This window comes from Arthrobotrys flagrans (assembly GCF_004000055.1).
Source record: "Arthrobotrys flagrans strain CBS H-5679 chromosome Unknown unitig_0, whole genome shotgun sequence".
NCBI classification, from domain to species: Eukaryota; Fungi; Ascomycota; class Orbiliomycetes; order Orbiliales; family Orbiliaceae; genus Arthrobotrys; species Arthrobotrys flagrans.
Genome location: NW_027137550.1, coordinates 5,494,424 through 5,514,957, shown reverse-complemented (window position 1 = coordinate 5,514,957; position 20,534 = coordinate 5,494,424). Strand labels below are relative to the sequence as shown.

Sequence of the window (20,534 nt, the reverse complement as noted above, 5' to 3'; positions counted from 1 at the left end):
GTGCTAGAATCAGATAAAATCAAAACGCCAACATTAATGAATACACCCATAATAAACCCCTGGATAAAATATGTACTTAAAGGAGTAAGAAGCAAGCAACGATCCCTCCAGATTTAGGACGACGTGTGTGTAGTTTGACGAACAGCGGAAGCTGAAACTCGCTGACGATATGGGGGAAGGGAGAAAGAAGAGGCCAAATAATTTCTGTCGGTGAATCCGAATAAAAGGGATTCCGGAGACTGGTCATTAAAAGATAAACGGCTCGGAGGGCCGTCCATAAAATCGAGAATGTTGGAATGTCGCTCAAGGGCCGCCGACCCTTCGGACCCAAAGGACCGCAGGCGCCTCCAATCCCATGTTGGCATCTCGTCGTTTCCAAGCGCGATGCAACATGAGACCCTTGTCATAAAGGTCCCTTGACAAACTATCGTACTCAGATTGTAGTTGTTTCAACTCATCCTTTAGCTGCGCCCTGTGGGTGTAGTTGTGGGTCGATGGGTTGGGCGGCAAGCAGGCCTCGAGTTCTTTGATTTGTTGCATAACTCGCCTCTGCCTTGCGATAAGTTGGTCGCGCTGACGTTCTAGAAGAGCGATGTACGCCTCGCCACCTTTGGGCTCCTGTAGTGAGGAGTTTCCGGATTCCGATACAAGCGACATGAGTACACTGGAAGTGTCGTCTCCGTTATCTTGAAGTATCGGTGTGAGGGGAGCGAGCTCTATCATAGGCGCTCCAGTCGGAGATAGGATTGGTGGAGGCGATCTCCTAGGTGGAGGTGCGCTTCCTGCTTTCGGAACCACCTTCAAAGGTCTAGGTTCGTATGATACTTTGCGAGCCTGAGGAAGGGGTAATCTAGAAGAAGTAGAATTTGAAGGAATCGGAGTTGTTGAAGGTACTGGAGTTGGTGGGCCGGACGTTGACTCTTCGTCTTCCTCCTTGATTTCGTCTCCTCCGCATATGCTACCCAAGAAAGACTTATCTAAAGCACTCAAGGATGGTACAATAGAATCTCTTAATCTTGGTGCTTTTTCCGGTGGTGGTGGTGGTGGAAGATCTGTTTTTGGTTCAACAACGTCGACAGATTCTTTCCTTGTAACTTCGTCCGGGCTGCTTCCTCTTCTGCTAGCGTCCGCAGCGAACAATAAATCGATACTCTTTGGTCCAATGGTTGCGCTAGACGGTGCAGAAGCGACTGGTTTTCGAGCAAAAGCACTCTTCTTAGTGCTAGGAAGGGATGCTAAATGAGCTGGGTGGCGGGGTATGGTGTGAAAAGCAGGAGGGCCGTTCGATGCTGGCATAATAGGATGAGCATTAAAATTAGGAGTAGTAGTGTATTTCAGTGTTCCGGTAAAGCTAGATGGTGTGAATTTATTAGCGCATGCATATGAGAAAAAAGATGTTACGTATTCTTACCCCGTCGGCGAAAGGATATTCTGATTGCTCTCACTCCTCATAAGCAAAACGTCCGGTCGCGAGCTCTCGACCAGTATTGGGAAACCGATTTCAGGTTCCTTCGGCTTGCTGTGCCGTAGAGGAAAACGACTAAACATGGTTGTGGCTGTCGTAACAAAACTCGTCATGTTGAAAGGATTAAAATGCAAATGCAAATGCAGATGCAAATGTAGTGTCGGGAGGGAAATAATCGGAGGGCCGGCCCAACGTCAAGTAGTTATTTGTGCGTCAGGATATGACCAGGCCCAGGATATATGGCAAAGTCGGAATGACGATTCAACAGGCAGGACGAGCTTGCCCCGCTGCCTGGTTCCTTTTCCTTTCCTTTGATATAGCACAACTCACACCAGCACCAGCAGCGGTTGTTTTAATGGTGGTGGGTGATGTGGGACAAGGTTATCCGGTTCGTTTCGGTTGGCCGACGTTATGGAAGGTGCGCCGTGCCACTGAATCGAAATACACCAGCAAACGGCAAATATGGAGACGGACAGAGGCAAGCGTCAGGGATCTCTGGACTTCAAACTCAGGGGTACCTGTCCAACAAGCTTCAAAGATAATTAGCGGTGTTCCAGCGATAGTGCTCGAGTCGCGATCTGGAAAGAAATTTTTGAGAAATAGTCTCTAATATAAACTCGAAAAGTGTCGTCCGATACAATATTCTTTGGGTTTTCTGGCCTGGTCTTTTTAGATTAAAAGACACCATGGGTTTCCTCGGATAATAGGCAAGTCGTTTAGGCCGAACAGGAAGTTCACAGGTTGGCAAAAGAACATTCCTCTTGCGACGCTGGGAATTCAAGCAATGTCCCAAAAATGGTGATATACATAGAATATGGACCCTTCTCGGCTTGTGAAAAATAATTTAAAAGGGATTGAGCCTGATCCGGCCGGGTGTCCTGTTTGATCCATATTGCAAAGTATATTACATTGCATACCCAGGCGATAGATAAAATCTGGGGTCAAAGGCCATTCCAGTCCAGCTTCTGATAGAGCCGTCGACATAGATAGCTAGCTCCTGTGGCTGTGGGCTGGGCCGAAGATGCACAGCTGGTTCAGAACGATGTTATATCGCTCCCCCAATACACGGAATTTATATTGGATATGGGGAGGGTTGAAGACCAGGCGGTGGTGTTTCGAAATCCTTGAAACACGCCGACAAAACGGAAACGACTCGACATACCTTTAATATTAATACCAGCAACGGCTATCTAGTTAGACTTGAATCCGTATATTATTTTTTTTTAAGAAAACGTCGGCAGAAATTCGAAAAGTGAACTTGCAACTGCCTCGGGTCGAGCGACTGACGTTTCTCGTCTGTTTATATCGAAGGTGTGAATGTGATGGCGGAGATGCTCAGCGCATGAATGTGAGAATGAAGAAACAGTTTCGGGCGGGCGGTAAGCAGGTCAATGCTTCGAAGAACCAGGGATTGCCTTCAAACGATAAACGTCTGTATTAGTTGGGTAGCCCGCACAGTAATCAATAGGTAAGTATTAAAAATATGCAGTTGCAAGTTGTATTAATTTCGTAACGACGAAAGAGGTTGACAGGTCGGTAATGCAGCGTCCAGGCCGCAATATCGTTATTTTTTATTTTTATTATTTTTTTTGACAGGCCGTTAATGAAAGTATCGAAAGGGAAATAGACAATAATGAAAGCCGAAAAGGAACCGACCAGAAATCCTGTGAAATTTTGAAAGAACAGAAGAACGGGATCTGTACCTGATATTAAGCTGAGAAATGTTCGATTGTCAGCCCAGACTGGGGTTTGGCCTTTCCGTGAACGTTCGGTCCAGCGGGCAAAGCTTTCGTACGGGTGAGGCACAGCGCTGCAAGGACTGCAAGACTGCAGCGCGCTAGCTGAAAAGAACCCTATCAATGATGTTTACTGGTTGGATGCCAAAGCAGGGAGCCAAACTCGGTGTAGACGCACTGCCCCTGGTCGGAGAGGTGTCCCAGGAATGAAAAAATAGAAAAGTGGGAGGAAACGGAACAAACAGACGAAATCCTAAGAGGATTTTCTTGGGATAATGACGCAGATATATATTTTTAAGATATCGATCGATCCCACTGTAATGAAAATGTGCCCAGGCCGCTCGCCCGCAATTACCACAATTGCAACTCTATACACTGTCTTTGAGAGAGAGTTTGTCGAAATTGCAAGAGATCAGTCCTGCATTGGACGGATGGGGCTTAGCTTTCTCATTTCTTGCCATCAAACTGTGCGCATGTATACTTTTTCTCCTTTGAAGACGATGGGATTAGGTCATCATCTGAACTCATTGCCAAAAACAACCATAATCGATACCCCCACTGTCCAAACGGACTACACTATGCATCCTGTTCTGCATTCCCCCTATCAGGCAAGTATAGGCAGGCGTATAACCCCGTAGGCGTTTGAAGATGACCCCAGGCCTGACGGCATGCAGGGAATCTCAATCTCCACGCGCGCACAAAAATTTTTTGACAACAGAAATATGCACGGGGACACTGGCGGCGATGATCAACCAAAAGGTCACACCCCCAGCGGCAGGCACTATGCGCTTTTGGGTCACCATTTCCATTATTTTCATAACGTGAACTTGATATTGTCCACCGGAAAACTCCAGGAGGCTGCCGTAACTAGTTGTTGCACAACGCTTTCGATGATCCTTCTGCTAGGCAAGTTTCACGAATGTCCCTCAGTTGGTTGCTCCCGCATTTGCATGTGTGTAGGTACAATTGATGTAAACGAAGCTGTACCGACATTAAGCAGGTGGTAACGTTTGTATATCTCGTATCTAATCTAGAGCGAATTGCGCAAAAGGCGACAGTTCGCAATCTAGTTTTATCGACCACTCTCGTCTGTGGTGTTTCAAAATTTTCGGATGTCGACATCTTGGGCATAACCAGCAAATCTCATGCACATGCGACCTGGGTTGGGCGACAAGTACCTTGCCCCGCTGTTAGTTACCCCTGTACAGATGTATCGTAGTCAATCGACTCAGATCCATGTAATGGTCACTTCCCGTCGTACCTACATATGTTGGACCCTAGATCAGCGACCATATAACCCTTTGGATTCCAGTCGGCTGCCTTCAGAAATGTCAGTATCATCTTTCAAAGGGATGAGGATGGAGTAAAGGAGATTAAAAAATAATTATCACATCAGGATCTCATCGAAACGCAAGGCTATTCTTCGCCGGGCGATCCCTATGGCCCTTCTCATAACCAGGACCCGGGGTTTGATCCAGAGCGAAAGCGCTTCTCAAAGCAAGTCTCAAAGACAGTCAGTTCTCTGCCCATGGTTCAGCATGCCAGATCTAGTTAAATGTGAGTCCAACAGCTAGAAAAAAGAACCATCGGCAAGAAACGTCAAGTTTGGTCTCAAAAAAGCTGCCCAATTCTGCAAGGGCATTGTCATTGTTTGCTTTCTTGCGTTTTTAAGCGAGAGGCGAGATTCCACCTCCTGATCTGCCCTTGCCACTTCCGCTCTGGCCTTCAGCTTTCCTTTGTCGAATCGAAGTTCGAAGCGACTCAATTCTGGACTTCCTTTGTCTGAAGAAATCAAATCACTTGTTTCTCCACTCCGTGTATTAGCTGAATATTTACTGAAAATACTACCAAGCTAACACTATCCTGTCGATGTCTATTCTATTTTCTTCGACACTAGATCTCGATTTTGTCAGACGACCTCTGCGTATTATGGAGATGCGATTTGGCTGCAGCTTTCCATTTCCGTGTTAATTAGACTGTACTTTCCCTTACATGGTATAACATAATTAAACAAAATTTTCCTATCGAAAATGCTTCCTTTCCCTTTTCATACTATTCTCGAAAATAGCATCAATAGCCCAATAATCATATAGGGTACCTGTTATATTGAACGCCATACCTTAATATCACTCCCTTTCCCCAGAGTTCGATGTTGTCACGAATTTCATCCCAAAATGTTTAAAAGGGGCGGCACAATTGGAAGCCTTGCAATTTAACGACAAGCATGATCCTCGCACACCCTTTTCTTGAACGCCATTCTTGTTTAACCCCAAAATGAGGCTTTGGTGCCTCGTTAACCTCTTGATGATTGAGTGGATCCTGCTTCCTTTTTTAGAAACAAACCCTGTGGCGTTTCTTGCAGAGTGAGGCGTTACCTCAGCAAAAAAGAACTCCAGCCTGTCGGAAGGGTTCTATCTTTGGCCAGTCCCGAGTTTCAAAATATCCGATTCGGATTTAAGAGCCTCAAGGTTTTCGAATTTTCTATGCTGTCCGGAAAACCCTCTGGAAAACTTTTTGAAGTTGAGGATTTTCTAACCATTCGGGCTCCCCCCAGCTTACTATCGTTCCCATTTCGAGGAGCGCCCACCTAGCCAAGACGATCACATCGCACTGCATACGCAAACTGTCAGTGCAGGGTTGATTAACTGATAACCCTTTTTTCGCCTGCAGCTAGAAACGAAGATTGATAGGTCTTCCATGCGTACGTACACCTGAATTGCTGAGTACCTAAACAATCGGCTAGAGGGGTAGATTTTGCGAGAGATACTATTGAATTCGTACCTACGGATTGCATAAAGATCCGGGATCATGGTGTTGGGAATTTCAATACTTCATGCCGCGCCTGATATAACGAAGGAGGGTCCGGAAAACCTTTTTGTGGGATCGTTTATCAATACAGGCTGTCAAAAAAACCACAACAGCGGGGCCGGTTTTTCATGCAGAGACGGCAGGATACGATCGTAGATTAATGCTTTTACGAGAATGTGTCCTGGATCTTATGAATGTCGGCTAAGAAGGCTGTATGTTGCATATCAAAAGCGATTCGGGGCGGATTAACAGTATCAAATATATTAAAAGTATACGTCCATCTTCAACAAGGTCTACAAAACAGGCTTCTCGGAAGAAAAACAAACAACCTGAGGCTCCCTATTCTTGCGCAGAAGATTTCAAATAGGAACTAGGAGGTAAACTCAGGTGCTTGAGATCGAAGCCTACTGTCATTTTCTTTTCAGGTATCCACAATCTGTTTGATCAAGGAAAGAGTGCTTATTCATTCCTTCTTCCAGACCTCCGCCTAACTAGCCCCTCTCCTCGCTGCTCACTCATCGATGTCCCGATCCCGGAATCCTGGGCACTTCCTTGTAAGGTATTCTCGTCGATACTAGTCGGCGTCCTTCCGCCCTCATCACTCCTATCATTGGACTGGTCTTCCGAATCTTCGTCATCACCTTCTTCACCCTCAGGAGCTGGTGTAGCTTCTGGTGTAGCATATACCCCACCTCGCGGGCGGGGTATATCTTCTGCCGAATCATCTTCAACCGGAGCTAAAGGATGTATCATGCGCCTCTCTGTTTCAGATGACTGCGTCGGTTTTTCCATGAGTGGGTCCTCATCGTCGTCGGCGTTTTCATCGTCAGAAGCAAGCCAGTACGACGATACAAATGCCCAAGTAATTGCTGCCCAAAATAGCTCGGTCACCCAGAATGCTGATGTAAAAGTTATGAATGCAATGATTCGGTAGTTGTACATAAAGTATCTGTAAGTATTCCTGTTAGCGAACTCAGCGCACAGTCGGCTCGGGTTACGTAAATTATATCAATACATACCTTAGGCCTCTGAATCGTGCCTTGAACAAAATTTTGCACTCGTACGCTTCTGGTGCCTTGTCGGACGCATAGTCGTTCCCAACCCTTATTCCTAGATAACTCGGCAGTCTCTTCTTTGTGAAAACTTCTCCTTCCATCATCAAAACATCGATTTTTTCTTGTTCCTTCCTCCACCCAGATAAGTACAACGGCGACCTCATGACGGTATCCATGGTATTTATGATATCAGATCTGTATGTCAAACAAGCGGATCGTCTTGATGTCGCCAGAACACCTGGTGTTTCAAGATTCTCGTCGAAGAGAGTCAAATTTATCATGAAATTCCCAGCTTCAATATTATGAGGCGACGTCGGCAGCGTGAGGGAGACGTAAACATCATATGGTTGGTTATGCATAAGTACGCCTTTCGAGATATCAGCGCCGCCATGTGGGACTAACTTTGCTCCCTTGAGCCTGGGAGTTGTGAGTGCAAAGTGGGGCGAATTTATTATGGTTTGTCCATATATTAAATGGACGGTAGTTTCAAGTCCTATTTGTGGTATGTAGTTGTAGTAGAAGAGTATGTAACCAAAGCATGCGACACCCAAGAGGAGGATCGCGAGGATGCTGCCTAAGATGGTTTGGATGTAGGCCCTTTGTGCTGCTCTAGAGGTAGCACTGCTATATGCCGCCCGCATCGGTTGGCTTATAGTTGTAGGCAAAATGGCAGGCTATTCAATGTTAGCTGAGGAGTACTACTACAGAACGCTTTGCGCGCGATCTTTCTTACCATTTTCACGTGCTATTATTGGTACCGATGTTGGCTGTTTTGTATTCAAGATCGGAGGGTTCTTGAAGCCAGAGACTGTGTTCGAGCTTCAGTCCTGTGCGTTCAAATCATAGTTCCGAGAATATAACGATTGTTACTGGGCTTCAGACGTCGCTATAGCCCTTCAAGGTGGGGTGTTGGTGTCTTGAAGGTGGAAGTTCAAGATATGACGTTGGGAAAACTCACAACATTCCTCGGCCAACACAAGGCGCTGTTGGAAGATTTAACTCACGACGCCCACGTGGATTTCGAATAAAATAGGCAGTTGCATGCTCATATCTTACTTTCATGCTCGTGTGTGATTGAACCAATGACTCTAATTATATAAGTCTCATCGTAAAGTTGGCTTTGTGGAACATTCGCCGGTTCTTAATCACCACCGGGGCTTCGCAAATTTATATGTGTGAAATAGTCTGGCAGGATATCTGCCTGGTGCGGAATTTCGAAACCTCCAACACCACTTCGTAGATGGATACTGTAATACTAGGATTAAACCGACTTCATTGCGGGTCTCGGGTGTTAAATTATATTCTAAGGAATCTTTTGTTGATATAAAATGCCAGCACGTTGAAGGACTAATGATCATGTCATCCAGTTTGGTGAATAAATTCTGATGAACTTCTATAGTATATATCGATCTTAGGACTTACCAAACCTTCAAAATTACTCCTAAGCCTAGAATTTTTATTTATTTAAATAGCAAGATAGTTGTATTTATAATCTGTTAAACAACATTCATATTGCAATTAATATGCTGAAAAATCATAAGATGTAAAAATGCCATGTTTCCTACTTTTAAACAATAACTATAGTGGGTATAAATCAGGCTGAGGGTAGCAGTAACCTAAATTAAGGTATACGCAGATGCTTCTGCGGTACTTACTATAAACTCATAACACATCCTGGATAGGTGGAAATAGTATTCTAGGTCCGGCATTAAAACATTTCAACTCGTCAACGGAATATCTAGATGGTATCGTTTACGATTAAATGTAAAAGGCTGGTCTCACTGCCCAATCTCCACGAACAGGCAACGGGGCCCTCTAAAACCGACCGCTGTGAAAATTGTGGCTGGCCCTATCGAGAGATATTCGTCACCTTTCTAGCCTATTTAATATTAATCAGGTCCAGAAGCCAATGTCTTCTAGCCGGGGTAGCGTATGGCGTTGGGTGTGTTAACTTCATCAACCTTCCTCTGAATTGCTGGACAAATATTATAAATTCCCTGCACATATTATGATTTTGATTGGATAATATTATTTTAGTTACGAGACTGGACTAGCTATAAACAGCAGAAAATAAAAGAACACGCCAATTAGAATAAGGCCCCGTGGCAGTCAGGGTAATGAAGGGCTCGAGATGCTACTATATAGAGGGATGAGTTGACCTTGTTGGAATCGAAATCGCCGGCAAACATGCCTCGGCTAGAAGCACAAGGCGCTGGCACGTTCCCAATCGCAAAGGGGCCGGTAAACAACACCAGCATCGAACTCCCACCCTGAGCCGGGCCTTCTCCAACCCCAAAACCACCCCAGCAGAATTCTCTAAACAACATCCAGCAACCTCACCAAAAAAGTCGTCGACATATTCTCCTTACCAGCGGACGTGTTTCTTTCGAAAAAAAGCGGCATTCAAACCCCTACCGTGTTACCGGTGATCTAAAGCGGACGCGTGCACGAGCGACAAACTACTTACCCACACACTCTACTCTTTCGTCATCATGAGGGAAGATCTCATCCAAGGCGCTGTGAGTATATCATTCCGATGCTTTCCGAATGGACTGAAATTCTAATCCGAATATGATTCTAGATTGGCTGTATGTTACTCGAAAACGTTCTCGTTGATAGCTTATATCAAAATCCTAACATTGTGATGTAAACAGTCCTTCAGGACCCATCGGTCGCCACTGCACCTCTCGACAAACGGATTGCATTCTTACAATCCAAGAACCTCTCACCCGAAGAAATTGCAGCCGCTTTGCAGAGGACGGGTGTCGACCCATCATTAATACCAAACTTTGGTGCTGCGCCATCTGGGTTCGCAGTGCCACAGAGACCAGCAGGATTTAGTCAGGGATATGGTAGCGGCGGTTACTTTGGACAGGTTCAACGACAGGAGTATGCCACTTTACGGGAGTTTACAAATGTACACCTTGACCACAGCACTGACTTGGATTCGTAGACCTGCCGGACGTGATTGGAGGGATTGGTTTGTGATGGCCACTGTATCGGGGTCGGTGTCGTACGGTCTCTACCAACTCGCCAAACGATATGTCGTTCCAATAATTGCACCACCTACACCGGAGGCTCTGGCTGCCGACAAAGCTGCTATCGACACTGCATTTTCCGATGCATTTGCTCTCCTTGAGTCCCTGAAGACCGACACGGAGGCTCTGAAGGAGGCCGAGGAGAAACGGAACACCAAGGTCGACCAAGCTCTCGAGGAAGTTGAAAGGGTTGTTGAAACCTTGAAGGAATCAAGCAAGCGGAGGGAGGATGAGACTAAGCGCCTTAATGACGAAGTTCGCAACTTGAAGGATTTGATACCGAAGGCATTGGACGGACAGAAGGAAAGCCAGGCCGCTAGCTTGAAGGATTTACAGGCGGAATTGAAGTCTTTGAAGGCTCTCCTTGTCAACAGAGCAACTGCTACTACCAGATTTACCCCTCCACCGGCCCAACCAGCACATTTCGTCCCCCCACCAGCTGCAACTGTGACATCCGCTGCACCTTCCCCTTCGCCCGCTGTCGCCCCAACTAGTGAACCAGCTACCAACGGAGGAGGGCAAACCCTTGGAGGGAAGCCTCTTGGAGCGATAACCGGAGGACAGCGTGCTATTCCGGCCTGGCAGCTGGCAGCTCAGCAAAAGGCCGCAGCCGCAGCAGCCGCAAACTCGGCTAATGGGGAATCTAGTTCCTCCGAGGCCAAGTAGTGGACTGGTCTTGTACGATGCGTATGGGGTTTGAATATATATATGGAATTTGTAATACCGAGTGCCCTCTCACTGGTCACCATGTTTTCTAGCGTTTATGGGTTCACTTCTGCTTTAGTATTATCCGGTCGTTCCTCGGAAGTTAATGTTGACATGCATGATTGTTAGAGTATATGAACTGAACAACCTTGTAGGCGCTAGTCAGCACGACAGCGACCCTTGTTCGCGATATTTGTCTATTTCAGCTGCTGAATGATGTATGTACATAATAGTAGTCAATGTTTCTCCCTCACAAGACCCTTTCCCTCCGGCTTCAACATCACCACATTTCACCAACAGCCACTTCGTTAGGCAATATATTAAACATCGGTATATCTGGCATATAGCTATCGACTTACCTACTTAGAGTAGGTACCAGCTGGCCTTGAACTCAAGATGGCATCTGTCATTTTTAGTGTTGTGTTGTTGCTTCGCACCATCGCCATCACGAACGCGTTAAGTCTTTTTTTCGTCATTCAACCTCACTCAATCTCTCTCGCCCAGCGAACGCTGCGTTATTGCCACGTCTTGTCCCAAACGACATGGTCTAACGATATATATACGAAATATCGTCTAAGGAGATGCCAACGGCAACTACGATGAGGCAGAACTTAGCACTACCTCACGACGACGATTACATGATGGACGATTCAGACCGAAACGATCAGTGGCTCTTCACCGACGAGGAGCTTCTGAAAACACCGTCAATCATTAAGAACGGAATCACGTTCCAGCAAGAACGGGAAGGGCGAAGCAAGGGCTGTAACTTTATCCTTCAAGTCGGGATCAAGTTGAAGTTGCCCCAGCTCACTTTGGCGACAGCATCGGTGTTCCTTCATCGCTTCTTCATGCGAGAGTCGCTGAAGGACTTTCACTACTATGTAAGGGCGCGACCCACCTTGGTTGTTTCAAGAAGAAGCTCCCAGGCTTCTCGCGATCAGATAACTAACTGGCGCTCTGACCGATAGAATGTTGCAGCGACGGCCCTCTACCTTGCGACCAAAGTTGAAGAGAACTGCAGGAAGCTTTCCGATTTGATCCAGGCTGTCGCCAGGACAGCCCAGAAGAACGACCAGATCATTATTGATGAGCAATCGAAAGAGTACTGGAAGTGGCATGATACTATCATGTTCACAGAAGAGTACATGCTGGCTGCTCTCTGTTATGATTTCAATGTCGAAAAGCCCTACAAGCTCCTCCAGGACTATCTTCAGCTCATAAAAGTCGAAAATGGGGCGGCGAAGGAGAAGGATATCATGAAGGTTGCTTGGGCGTTTATCAATGACTCCCACTTGACTGTCTTGTGCCTCATGTTTCCAGCTTCGACTATAGCAGGAGCAGCTTTGTACATGAGTGCTAAGTTCAACGACACAGTGTTCAAGGACGGTAGAGACGGTAAACCTTGGTGGGAGGTCATCGGTGTGAACCTGATAGACATCAAGAAAGCCTGCAACCAAATGGCAGATCTGTATGAGTACGTAAAGCCTATGCGCTAAATATATATCAGACCGAAAGAATACTACTCTAACAGACCTACAGGAACAACCCTTTGAGGAATGCCGACGGGAAATATCCTACTACACCAGAGACCGAAGACACCAACAGTAATAGAACGCGCCCATCTACCAAATTCACCGACGAAGGCCATGAGAGTACCACCAATAGCAATGGCACAAGTATGCAAGATGCTCCTATGGACTCTAAACACCCGGATACTTCGCAAAGCGCCGCTACGTTGGATGATCGTGAAGAAGGAGAGTTCGTGGCCGATGATGACAGGGAAGAGGGGGAACTTTGAGCAATCAAATAATGATTCATGCCATCTTTTTTTTTCCGTTTCTTGAACTCTATCGTCTTTAGGCGCAATTACTGTATCAGGTTCTACGGGATCATTGCATATGCTTGGATGGAGTTACGGTGGTGGTTAGGTCGCTGATAGCACACTGTACTATAGATTCATAGCGCTTATAAATAACGTAATCAATAATCCAGTTTCTTTCTGTATAGTCTCATGCAAGTTGGCAGCATGCAGAACATTTCATAGCCGATTTTCTGTCAGGTACCAGGAACAAAAATTTTCTCGCCTTCCAGCTGGCAAGCTGCTGTGGATATATGCTTAGCTCCGATCTTGTGCGTAGTTCGTTTTTTGGGGGTTTTGAAACAGCTGTGACGGTTTCGAAACGCCACAAGTTTGATACCGAAGGCTGTACACCCATCATCGACTAAACTCTATGAGATCACCGGTCGAAAAGACCGAGGGAAGGTGCTTACTATCTGATGTTTCTGGTCGAAAGCGCTTTCTGAGGACCGAGAAATTGTTTTATCAAGAAGGGTCGGGTCAAATGTTATCTCCGCTGTTTGGCGGGCCTAGCTGCTTCGTGATGCTACAGCCTTTTTATATCGATCAACAAGTACGCAGTCCGGGCAGGTACGTTCTACAGGCAGATGCACAGAGCACCTTACGGTCTCTTTATCTCGAACGACCCGGATCGGTGATCCCATTTGCCCTATTGGCCGTACTAGTGTCCGCCCATTCCCGCCGTCCCAGAGTGGAAAGTCTAGCATTCGGTCTGTTCAAAACCAATACTATTCCCAAATAACTCTGCTGCATTATTGATTCTCCCTCTTTTCTAAAATTTGCACCGCCCTACGGCCATACATTAGTGTGCTCTTTTTAGATGCCGTTGGAGGAGGGAGGCAGATGGCCTCTAGCTGCTTGACGCAGTGCTCGACACCGCCTTCTTTCACTGTAGCACTCTATCACGCTCGCTATTCGAGTGCTTCACCACACTCATTTCGTCAAAGGCGTTCGCTCAATGCAGGATCGAGACAGACTAGTCAACTTTAAGGCTTCATCAAGAAACAAAAAAAAAATTTGTTCTACGTTAACGAAAGGGCAATTTTTGGTTCACCATTCATAGGCATATACTTACTTATATATACAAATCCGATCCACTTCGAAATACCTTCACTCATGACTCGACTGAATCGACAATCTCCATATTCAAATGCATATCACATTGTTAGAACGACTACAGCAGGAAGCTGCAAATGCAGTTGTCCAAGCTGCTACCGCCACTCTTCAAGCCCGCCAAACTTCTAATGATAGTACCAAACCAAACTACAACCAGTCCGCGATAGCGCTTTCCTATGGCTTTATCGACTACTTTGACGACAAATCTTTCGGTGGTGCAAATTGGGAAAAACCGACAACTGTAAATCCATCTAAACTTGGATCATCATCGCAGCTGGCTACTGCGACGCCGTTTTTGGTCACTGTGGGGATCGCGGCGTTGATGCTGAGGTTTTTCGCAAGGACGAGGTTTAATGCTAAGTTCTGGTGGGATGATTTGTTCGCTGTATTAGCTGGGATGTTGGTGGTTGCGGACCAGTTGATTTTTACGAGAATTGTGTATTTGGGTATGGCTCCTTGAGATGACGGAGATAATTATCGAATTGGGAACATCGATGGCTGACAAGATAATACAGGCCGGGCTTCACTCAATACTATGCTACAAACGACTGAAGAGTTCGAAGCAGAGAGATGGAAGAGAATAACAGTGGGGTTGAAGTTGTATATGGTTTTTGAGTTAATTTACATTTTCAGGTAAGCATTCTGCTCCGATCTATTTCCGATGTGTTTGGGGTCTAACAGTGGAATAGTTCATTCTTTATCAAATATAGCTTTTTGTTCCTCTACTTGCGAATTTCGCAAGAGACTAAGAGCATCAAGTGGTTTCTCCGCGCTGGGTTTTGGGTTACGACAATTTCATTCATTTTTTGCGTCCTCGCTTTGCTCCTGACCTGTGCTCCTCTGACTGACTTTTGGAACATCATGAACTCAAAGAGTAAGATCTTCTTTTATATGCTCAGTAAAAAAATATGCATACTAACAGAATTTCACAGCCTCTTGCGAAAGGAAGATTCTCCTAACATATGGCACTGGTATCTCCAACATTGTCACAGACACTATGGTCCTCGCGATTCTTATCCCACTTCTTCTCCAAGCCAGTCTCAGCAAATCTCAAATCCGAGGTGTCTGCATCCTATATGCCTGCGGTGCACTGGTCATCGTCGCATCTTGTCTCCGATTCGCTACTCAAATCATGGATGTCTCAATGTTGCAAAGTATGGGATGGTCTCTACTCGAAGTCTCTCTCTCCTTGATTCTCCTCTGCGCCCCAATGGGCGCTAAACTACTCAGTGCACCTCTCGTTCAAGAAAATGGATCCCCCGTAACACTTAAGCGTGGCTACAACTCTGATCGAAGATACTCAAACTCTCCATTCGATAAGAACCTACCAGCTCCTCCGCCAATAATTGGAGTAGCCGTCGGAAGCCCAGTACATGTTTCAAGACTAGCTGCCGGCCAATCTCGAGAAGACATCCGTTCTGATGGAAGGAGGGGAACGCATGGGACTATAGTAAGAGATGTGAATAGCCCGATGTATAAAAAGATAAAAGTTGGGACGCGAGAGAGCAGAAACGGACAAACCGTTTGGGAGGTTCAACGCCGGCTATCGCAGTCAACTATAGAGACGTCATATTCTCGGAATCCTTCAATAGCTACTTCTAGATCACACCCGCTGGGCGGATTGTCTCCCCCACCCCCACCTCCACCACTAATGGATTGGCCGGTTCGGAACGCATAGTTTTTTTTTTTTTTTTTGTTTTTTTGTTGTTGTTGTTTTGTTCAACATGATATCCTGCCTTTTTTTTTTCTTGCCTCATGCAGCCTTTTCTTTTGTGCAAACTCTATACCATATAGTTTTCTTTCTTTTGAAATATATTTCTTTTATCTGTTGCTTTACCCGCTTGCAGGCCGAGCACCCCCAAAAATCCTCTTGAGCTTGTATGCGACTGTCGATTTCGAACCTTCTTACCTTCTTTTTTATTTTCTCCTTCATTTGATGATACCCCGTTCCAAGGCTGGTTTCCTTCTCCTCTCTCATTAAGACCCCTGTACAAAATCAGAGCGTACATACATCCATATTCTAGTATATTCTGCACAAAGTCACAGTGTCACATCCAGATCCGCGAATCTAACATCGGATTTTGAAGCGGATGCATCGAGCCGTGACGTCAGAACCAGGATATGAACATTCATGCCTAATCCCTGTAAACAGATGAGACATAGAAACCACGGATCTCGGTGCTAACAAGGTGTAGGAAAGGTACAGGAAGTAATAGCCTCGATCAATGCAAGTTCACATTTTATCAGCAAAGATTGAGTAAAGATTAAAATGATAAAATCACACAATTACTTGATTTAGATTTTGTGTAACACAGCTGGCCTGATTAGGCCTCATGTTGGCTAGACTAGTCCCAAAACGACCCAAATTCTCGGGAAGACACATCGGACAACACAACAAAGCTATCGGACTCCAAACGACTGGAAATTCCTCGGCGAAAGGTATCCGGATAACGTAACAGCTGATCTATCAGACTTCAAACAGCCGTACTGCTTAACACCATGTATCTTCCCGGGGGGTTGCTTAGTATGTAGCCTTGACTTAGGGACCTGACATTATGATACCGCTCTGTACCTCCCCAACGTCTCTTTGTAGAGATACACTTTTACAGTATATGATATTAATTGGACTGCCAGATATCTGTATTACATTTTATTTTCATTGAAACTTACATTTCTTAAACATCATGACGTCCAATCTTCCAATTGTTCTTTTCTGTTATGTATTTTCTCCAGTCGGGAGACGAATAATCTAGGATATGACTTTGCGTAACATATCATATACGCACTGCGTAGGTTCCAAATACCCATATACCACTGTTATAAAGCTAGTAAATATAATGATAATAATGTGTATTTTGAATATCTAGCTCCAACCATTAGCTGTCACCGTCTAGATATTGCCCAGATCGGTGTCTCCTATCGTCGTATCCCTATCCTCTCGATCGGACGGTATATATACATTGACTCTCGTTTCATAATCCGCAAACTCGAAGAACTCTACCATCAATCTCTTTCCGGCACAACAGGAGACCAAAAGGCCATTGAACTTCTTCTAGACGTTCTAATGTCTGACAGTGGTATCTTTGACAAGGCAATCCAGCTTCTCCCTCTCGACTTCCTACCCCTCTCGGACACTAAATTTCTAAAGGACCGCGTAGAGCTCGCGGGAATCGTTCCTGGAAAAACACTGGCACCCTAGCCGACATCTGATTCGATTCGAAAACTTCAAAGACCTATGGCTGCAGCTGACATTCGAGATGCGATGGAAATACTCGAGACTAAACTCCTTGCTGATGGTAGGGACTGGGTTTTGAAAACCGATAGACCCATGTTGGCGGATATTGAGGTCGTTTGGTTGTTCGAATGGACGCTTTCTATGGGTTCTTTCTCTCCTGATCTTATCGACCCTAAGCAATTCCAAAGATTTTTGCGTGGATTGATAGATTATCCAGAATAGTTGATGCGAAGGCTAAAGAATCCCCAGCAGAGGAAATCAAGGGTGATGCAGCGGCTTCAAAGATTTTTAGTTCGGTTTACGCAGAAGAGGAGAGAGTGGTTGAAGCGGAAGCTGTGGTTACGGTACAAGGTTTGAAGAAAGATGATTTGGTGAATGTATATCCGACTGATAATAAGGATATGGGGAGCATTGGTGAGTTTGGATAGTAAGGAGATTGTGATTGATGTGGAAGGGGAGAATGGGGAGATTAGGATCCATGCGCCTAGGCATAAATTTGCAGTCGAGGTTGCGTAAAAGTTATCTTTCTAGTTTATAGATACACTTCCCTGTAAGACTAAGACCCAGCTCTAGTGTACACAGATATCAAAAAAGTACATGTGTTGCCACTTATGGCTAGCTACAGTATGAGATAGTCTCGCAAAAGCCCCTTTGTTGCAAGCACACCGTCTGGCTTCGAGACTGAGTATGAGATGATATAGTATAAGATATAAATTTTTGACAGTATGACTTTGATAAAATGTGTTTCTAATGTTGTCAACGCCACGGCATGTGCGCTATTTCCTAGATTCCATTGGCCCACTGCCACCCTTATATCTCTATCCTACTCTTACGGAATTCGAAATATCAATCGTTGTAGCTGGGCTAGCCGCAGAATAAATTCCATGAATTTGGGTTTAGATATCGATATCGGTACTCAATTATAACGTTATATAAGTATGCATCATCATTATGTCTATCAGGTGCACATGATACTGAATCCATAGATTTAAGAATTCATCTGCAATTCCCCAGTTCGGAGTTGCCGAGAAGACCTACACGGATAGTCGATAGTGGTGGATTTACTCTGTATTGCTTGAATCGAAAACGGATGTGTAGGAGAAGTTGCGGAGCGCATTTAGCTTCGGACTGCCCAAAAATCTGGGGCATTTTCAGCCACGGCACAACACGCCCACACATTGCATAACCCGAAGGGGTTCCCGAACCGTGACGCCCCACATTCCGCGCGTAGCTTCGGCATCTCGAAGTATTCTGGTACAACGGCACGTAGTATGTGCTTCACATAAATATCCGCCGTTAGAATCCATACTGCCCCGTAGTGCCTTCTTTTCCCCGTTGTTTGCTTTCGTCTACATACGTCCCTCCCGTCCCGTCGTTGCGCAAAAGCTAGATCAATCATCATAATATCACGCAAAGATCATCATGGCCGAACGTCTTAAGCAACTCCAATCCCAACTCGGCCCCGTATCCGGTAACTTCCCAAGTGGAATGTTCGCTGGCCAAACTGCCATTATCACTGGCAGCGGGCAGGGTATCGGTGCAGAATGTGCCAAGCTGTTCGCTAAGGATGGCGCAAATGTCGTTGTTTGCGATATCGATCAGAGTAAAGCTGAGGCTACTGCAAAGGAGATTAATGAGGCCGGTGGTAAAGCGATTGCTGTTGCTGGGGATGTTACAAGTCAAGTAAGCTAAAAAAGAACTTTACCTTTGCAATAACCTTGTACAGTTGTACAGTTGTGTCTATATTGTGCTATTTTCTGAAGATGTTATTTTTTACCCTGTGGTTATTCCAGAGGCCTAGGCGGATGGGAGGATTTGGGATTGTTAATGGTTTTATTCTGTTTAGGAATACAACGATAATCTCGTGAAGAAGGCGGCTGAGCTTGGAAATGGAAAGATTCATCATCTTGTTTTGAATGGTAAGAATTTGATCAAATACTACGCATATATATACGCATACAAGGACTTAATATGCTAATATATATATATATTATTCTCTAGCCGGTTTCACATGGGATGCTGGTATGCTCCTCTCATCATAAAAAACGTTTAAATAACTTCAAAATGCTAAAATTAAGATAGTCATTCATAAGATGACGGACAAGCAATTCGATGCTATGATCGCGGTTCACAACAAGGCCCCCTTTATGCTCGTAAGAGCCGCCGCTCCGTTCTTCCGTGTCACCGACGGTGAGAACAGAACGATCACCACGATCTCTTCGACTACCGGTGTTAACGGAAATGCCGGACAAATCAGTAAGTTTTTTCGAATCAAGGAGTCGTTAGGCTGGGGTTACGGCGCTATTGGCACTGATGCGAAATCTAGATTACAGCATAGCTAAGTCCGGTGTTACTGGCATGGCAAAGACAATGTAAGTTTCCTATCTACTCTTGTAGTACCATTAGGGACCATAACCAAAACAGTATATTACAGTGCTAAGGAATGGGGCCCAAAGTACGGCGTTCGCGCAAACGCCATCGCCTATGGCTACATCGTAAGTCTCTGGCCTTTTGTTTTAACCTAAATAAAAAATAAAAATGTCAAAATCTAATGTCTACCATTTAAATATTTAGACAACCCGCTTAACAGCGGCCAAAGAATCCGGTGGCTTCGCCGTTTATGGCAACGAGAAGGTTGCAATTGGTATCCCGGGAGCCAGTAACACAGGTGCTGGTAGTGCTGGCCTCAAGGAGATTCCACTCCAGAGAGGAGGTACACCGTTGGAAGCTGCTGGTGCTATCATAGCCCTGGCTAGTCCCTTGATGAGCTACGTTACAGGACACGTATTGGTAAGTTTCGTGTCCCCTTCTCTGTTCTGTTCATCCTTTGAGGGGTGGGTTACTGATGGTTGTAATTCTTGATAGATGGTTACCGGTGGAAGGAATATGTAAATTTGAACGGGGCATTTTGGATGATATCATGATGAGTTGGCTGTGGCTAGGGTTGATAGCCTATGCATTTTTGTATTTATATACTGATACCGGAAAGGTATTAGACGCATATTTCAATGAATCATTCCATCACATCAAGATTCTGTTCCTCTGAGCCCATAACTAGGGGACTTCCTAAAGTTAAATTAGGATAAAGAATAATTCCCAAACTTTCGAAAAAAGAGGCAGCCTGAGCTATGGTAGACCAAGTCTTGATTTGAACCGAGCCTGTGGGTGGAAACGTTTAACTGATAGATAGAATCGATTTATTATGTAAAAAAAAAAAAACGAAGGCCCAAGGATAGATTCTTAGCACCATATAATTTATCCTACCAGATCATACCACTCACCATAAAATATAACCCGAAACCCATTCTGACATTGCATTGCGAGCCGAATCCGCTAGTGTCGAGACTGCCGAATCTCAAATCTAAAAGTAGCCGACCAAAAATCCAACGCCCAAAACCGTGTTGTCGGCATCAAAGAAGTATTTTCTCTTGGCATCCACGGAACCGCAGAGCCGCAAAGAAACCTAAATCCAAATCCGTGCAACTTCAAAACTTCAACATCCATATCCGGTGACTGGC

The 20,534-nt window shown here is 45.2% G+C and overlaps 7 protein-coding genes across 7 annotated transcripts; 5 read left to right on the top strand and 2 right to left on the bottom strand.

Annotated features, from left to right (window-relative positions):
- Positions 1 to 303: 303 nt before the first annotated feature.
- On the bottom strand, positions 304 to 1,548 carry DFL_004627 (uncharacterized protein; the record flags this gene model as incomplete). The annotated part of the gene is made up of 2 exons (XM_067633752.1): positions 304 to 1,351; positions 1,412 to 1,548. 2 exons carry the CDS (start codon positions 1,546 to 1,548, stop codon positions 304 to 306), a joined length of 1,185 nt encoding a protein of 394 aa, XP_067491889.1.
- A 4,920-nt stretch (positions 1,549 to 6,468) lies between these two features.
- Positions 6,469 to 7,800, bottom strand: DFL_004626 (Seipin family; the record flags this gene model as incomplete). The annotated part of the gene is made up of 3 exons (XM_067633751.1): positions 6,469 to 6,958; positions 7,029 to 7,738; positions 7,798 to 7,800. The coding sequence occupies 3 exons, from the start codon at positions 7,798 to 7,800 to the stop codon at positions 6,469 to 6,471; spliced, it is 1,203 nt and encodes a 400-aa protein (XP_067491888.1).
- Positions 7,801 to 9,556: 1,756 nt separating this feature from the next.
- Positions 9,557 to 10,768, top strand: DFL_004625 (uncharacterized protein; the record flags this gene model as incomplete). Its single annotated transcript, XM_067633750.1, has 4 exons — positions 9,557 to 9,583; positions 9,646 to 9,652; positions 9,719 to 9,953; positions 10,018 to 10,768. 4 exons carry the CDS (start codon positions 9,557 to 9,559, stop codon positions 10,766 to 10,768), a joined length of 1,020 nt encoding a protein of 339 aa, XP_067491887.1.
- A 638-nt stretch (positions 10,769 to 11,406) lies between these two features.
- On the top strand, positions 11,407 to 12,605 carry DFL_004624 (uncharacterized protein; the record flags this gene model as incomplete). Its single annotated transcript, XM_067633749.1, has 3 exons — positions 11,407 to 11,688; positions 11,776 to 12,281; positions 12,347 to 12,605. 3 exons carry the CDS (start codon positions 11,407 to 11,409, stop codon positions 12,603 to 12,605), a joined length of 1,047 nt encoding a protein of 348 aa, XP_067491886.1.
- Positions 12,606 to 13,815: 1,210 nt separating this feature from the next.
- Positions 13,816 to 15,383, top strand: DFL_004623 (uncharacterized protein; the record flags this gene model as incomplete). Its single annotated transcript, XM_067633748.1, has 5 exons — positions 13,816 to 14,227; positions 14,297 to 14,414; positions 14,471 to 14,655; positions 14,714 to 15,231; positions 15,291 to 15,383. The coding sequence occupies 5 exons, from the start codon at positions 13,816 to 13,818 to the stop codon at positions 15,381 to 15,383; spliced, it is 1,326 nt and encodes a 441-aa protein (XP_067491885.1).
- A 1,633-nt stretch (positions 15,384 to 17,016) lies between these two features.
- On the top strand, positions 17,017 to 17,444 carry DFL_004622 (uncharacterized protein; the record flags this gene model as incomplete). The annotated part of the gene is made up of 2 exons (XM_067633747.1): positions 17,017 to 17,161; positions 17,239 to 17,444. 2 exons carry the CDS (start codon positions 17,017 to 17,019, stop codon positions 17,442 to 17,444), a joined length of 351 nt encoding a protein of 116 aa, XP_067491884.1.
- Positions 17,445 to 18,438: 994 nt separating this feature from the next.
- DFL_004621 (uncharacterized protein) lies at positions 18,439 to 19,908 on the top strand (the record flags this gene model as incomplete). The annotated part of the gene is made up of 8 exons (XM_067633746.1): positions 18,439 to 18,699; positions 18,863 to 18,935; positions 19,018 to 19,038; positions 19,099 to 19,272; positions 19,343 to 19,388; positions 19,451 to 19,511; positions 19,591 to 19,806; positions 19,882 to 19,908. The coding sequence occupies 8 exons, from the start codon at positions 18,439 to 18,441 to the stop codon at positions 19,906 to 19,908; spliced, it is 879 nt and encodes a 292-aa protein (XP_067491883.1).
- Between the last annotated feature and the right edge of the window lie 626 nt (positions 19,909 to 20,534).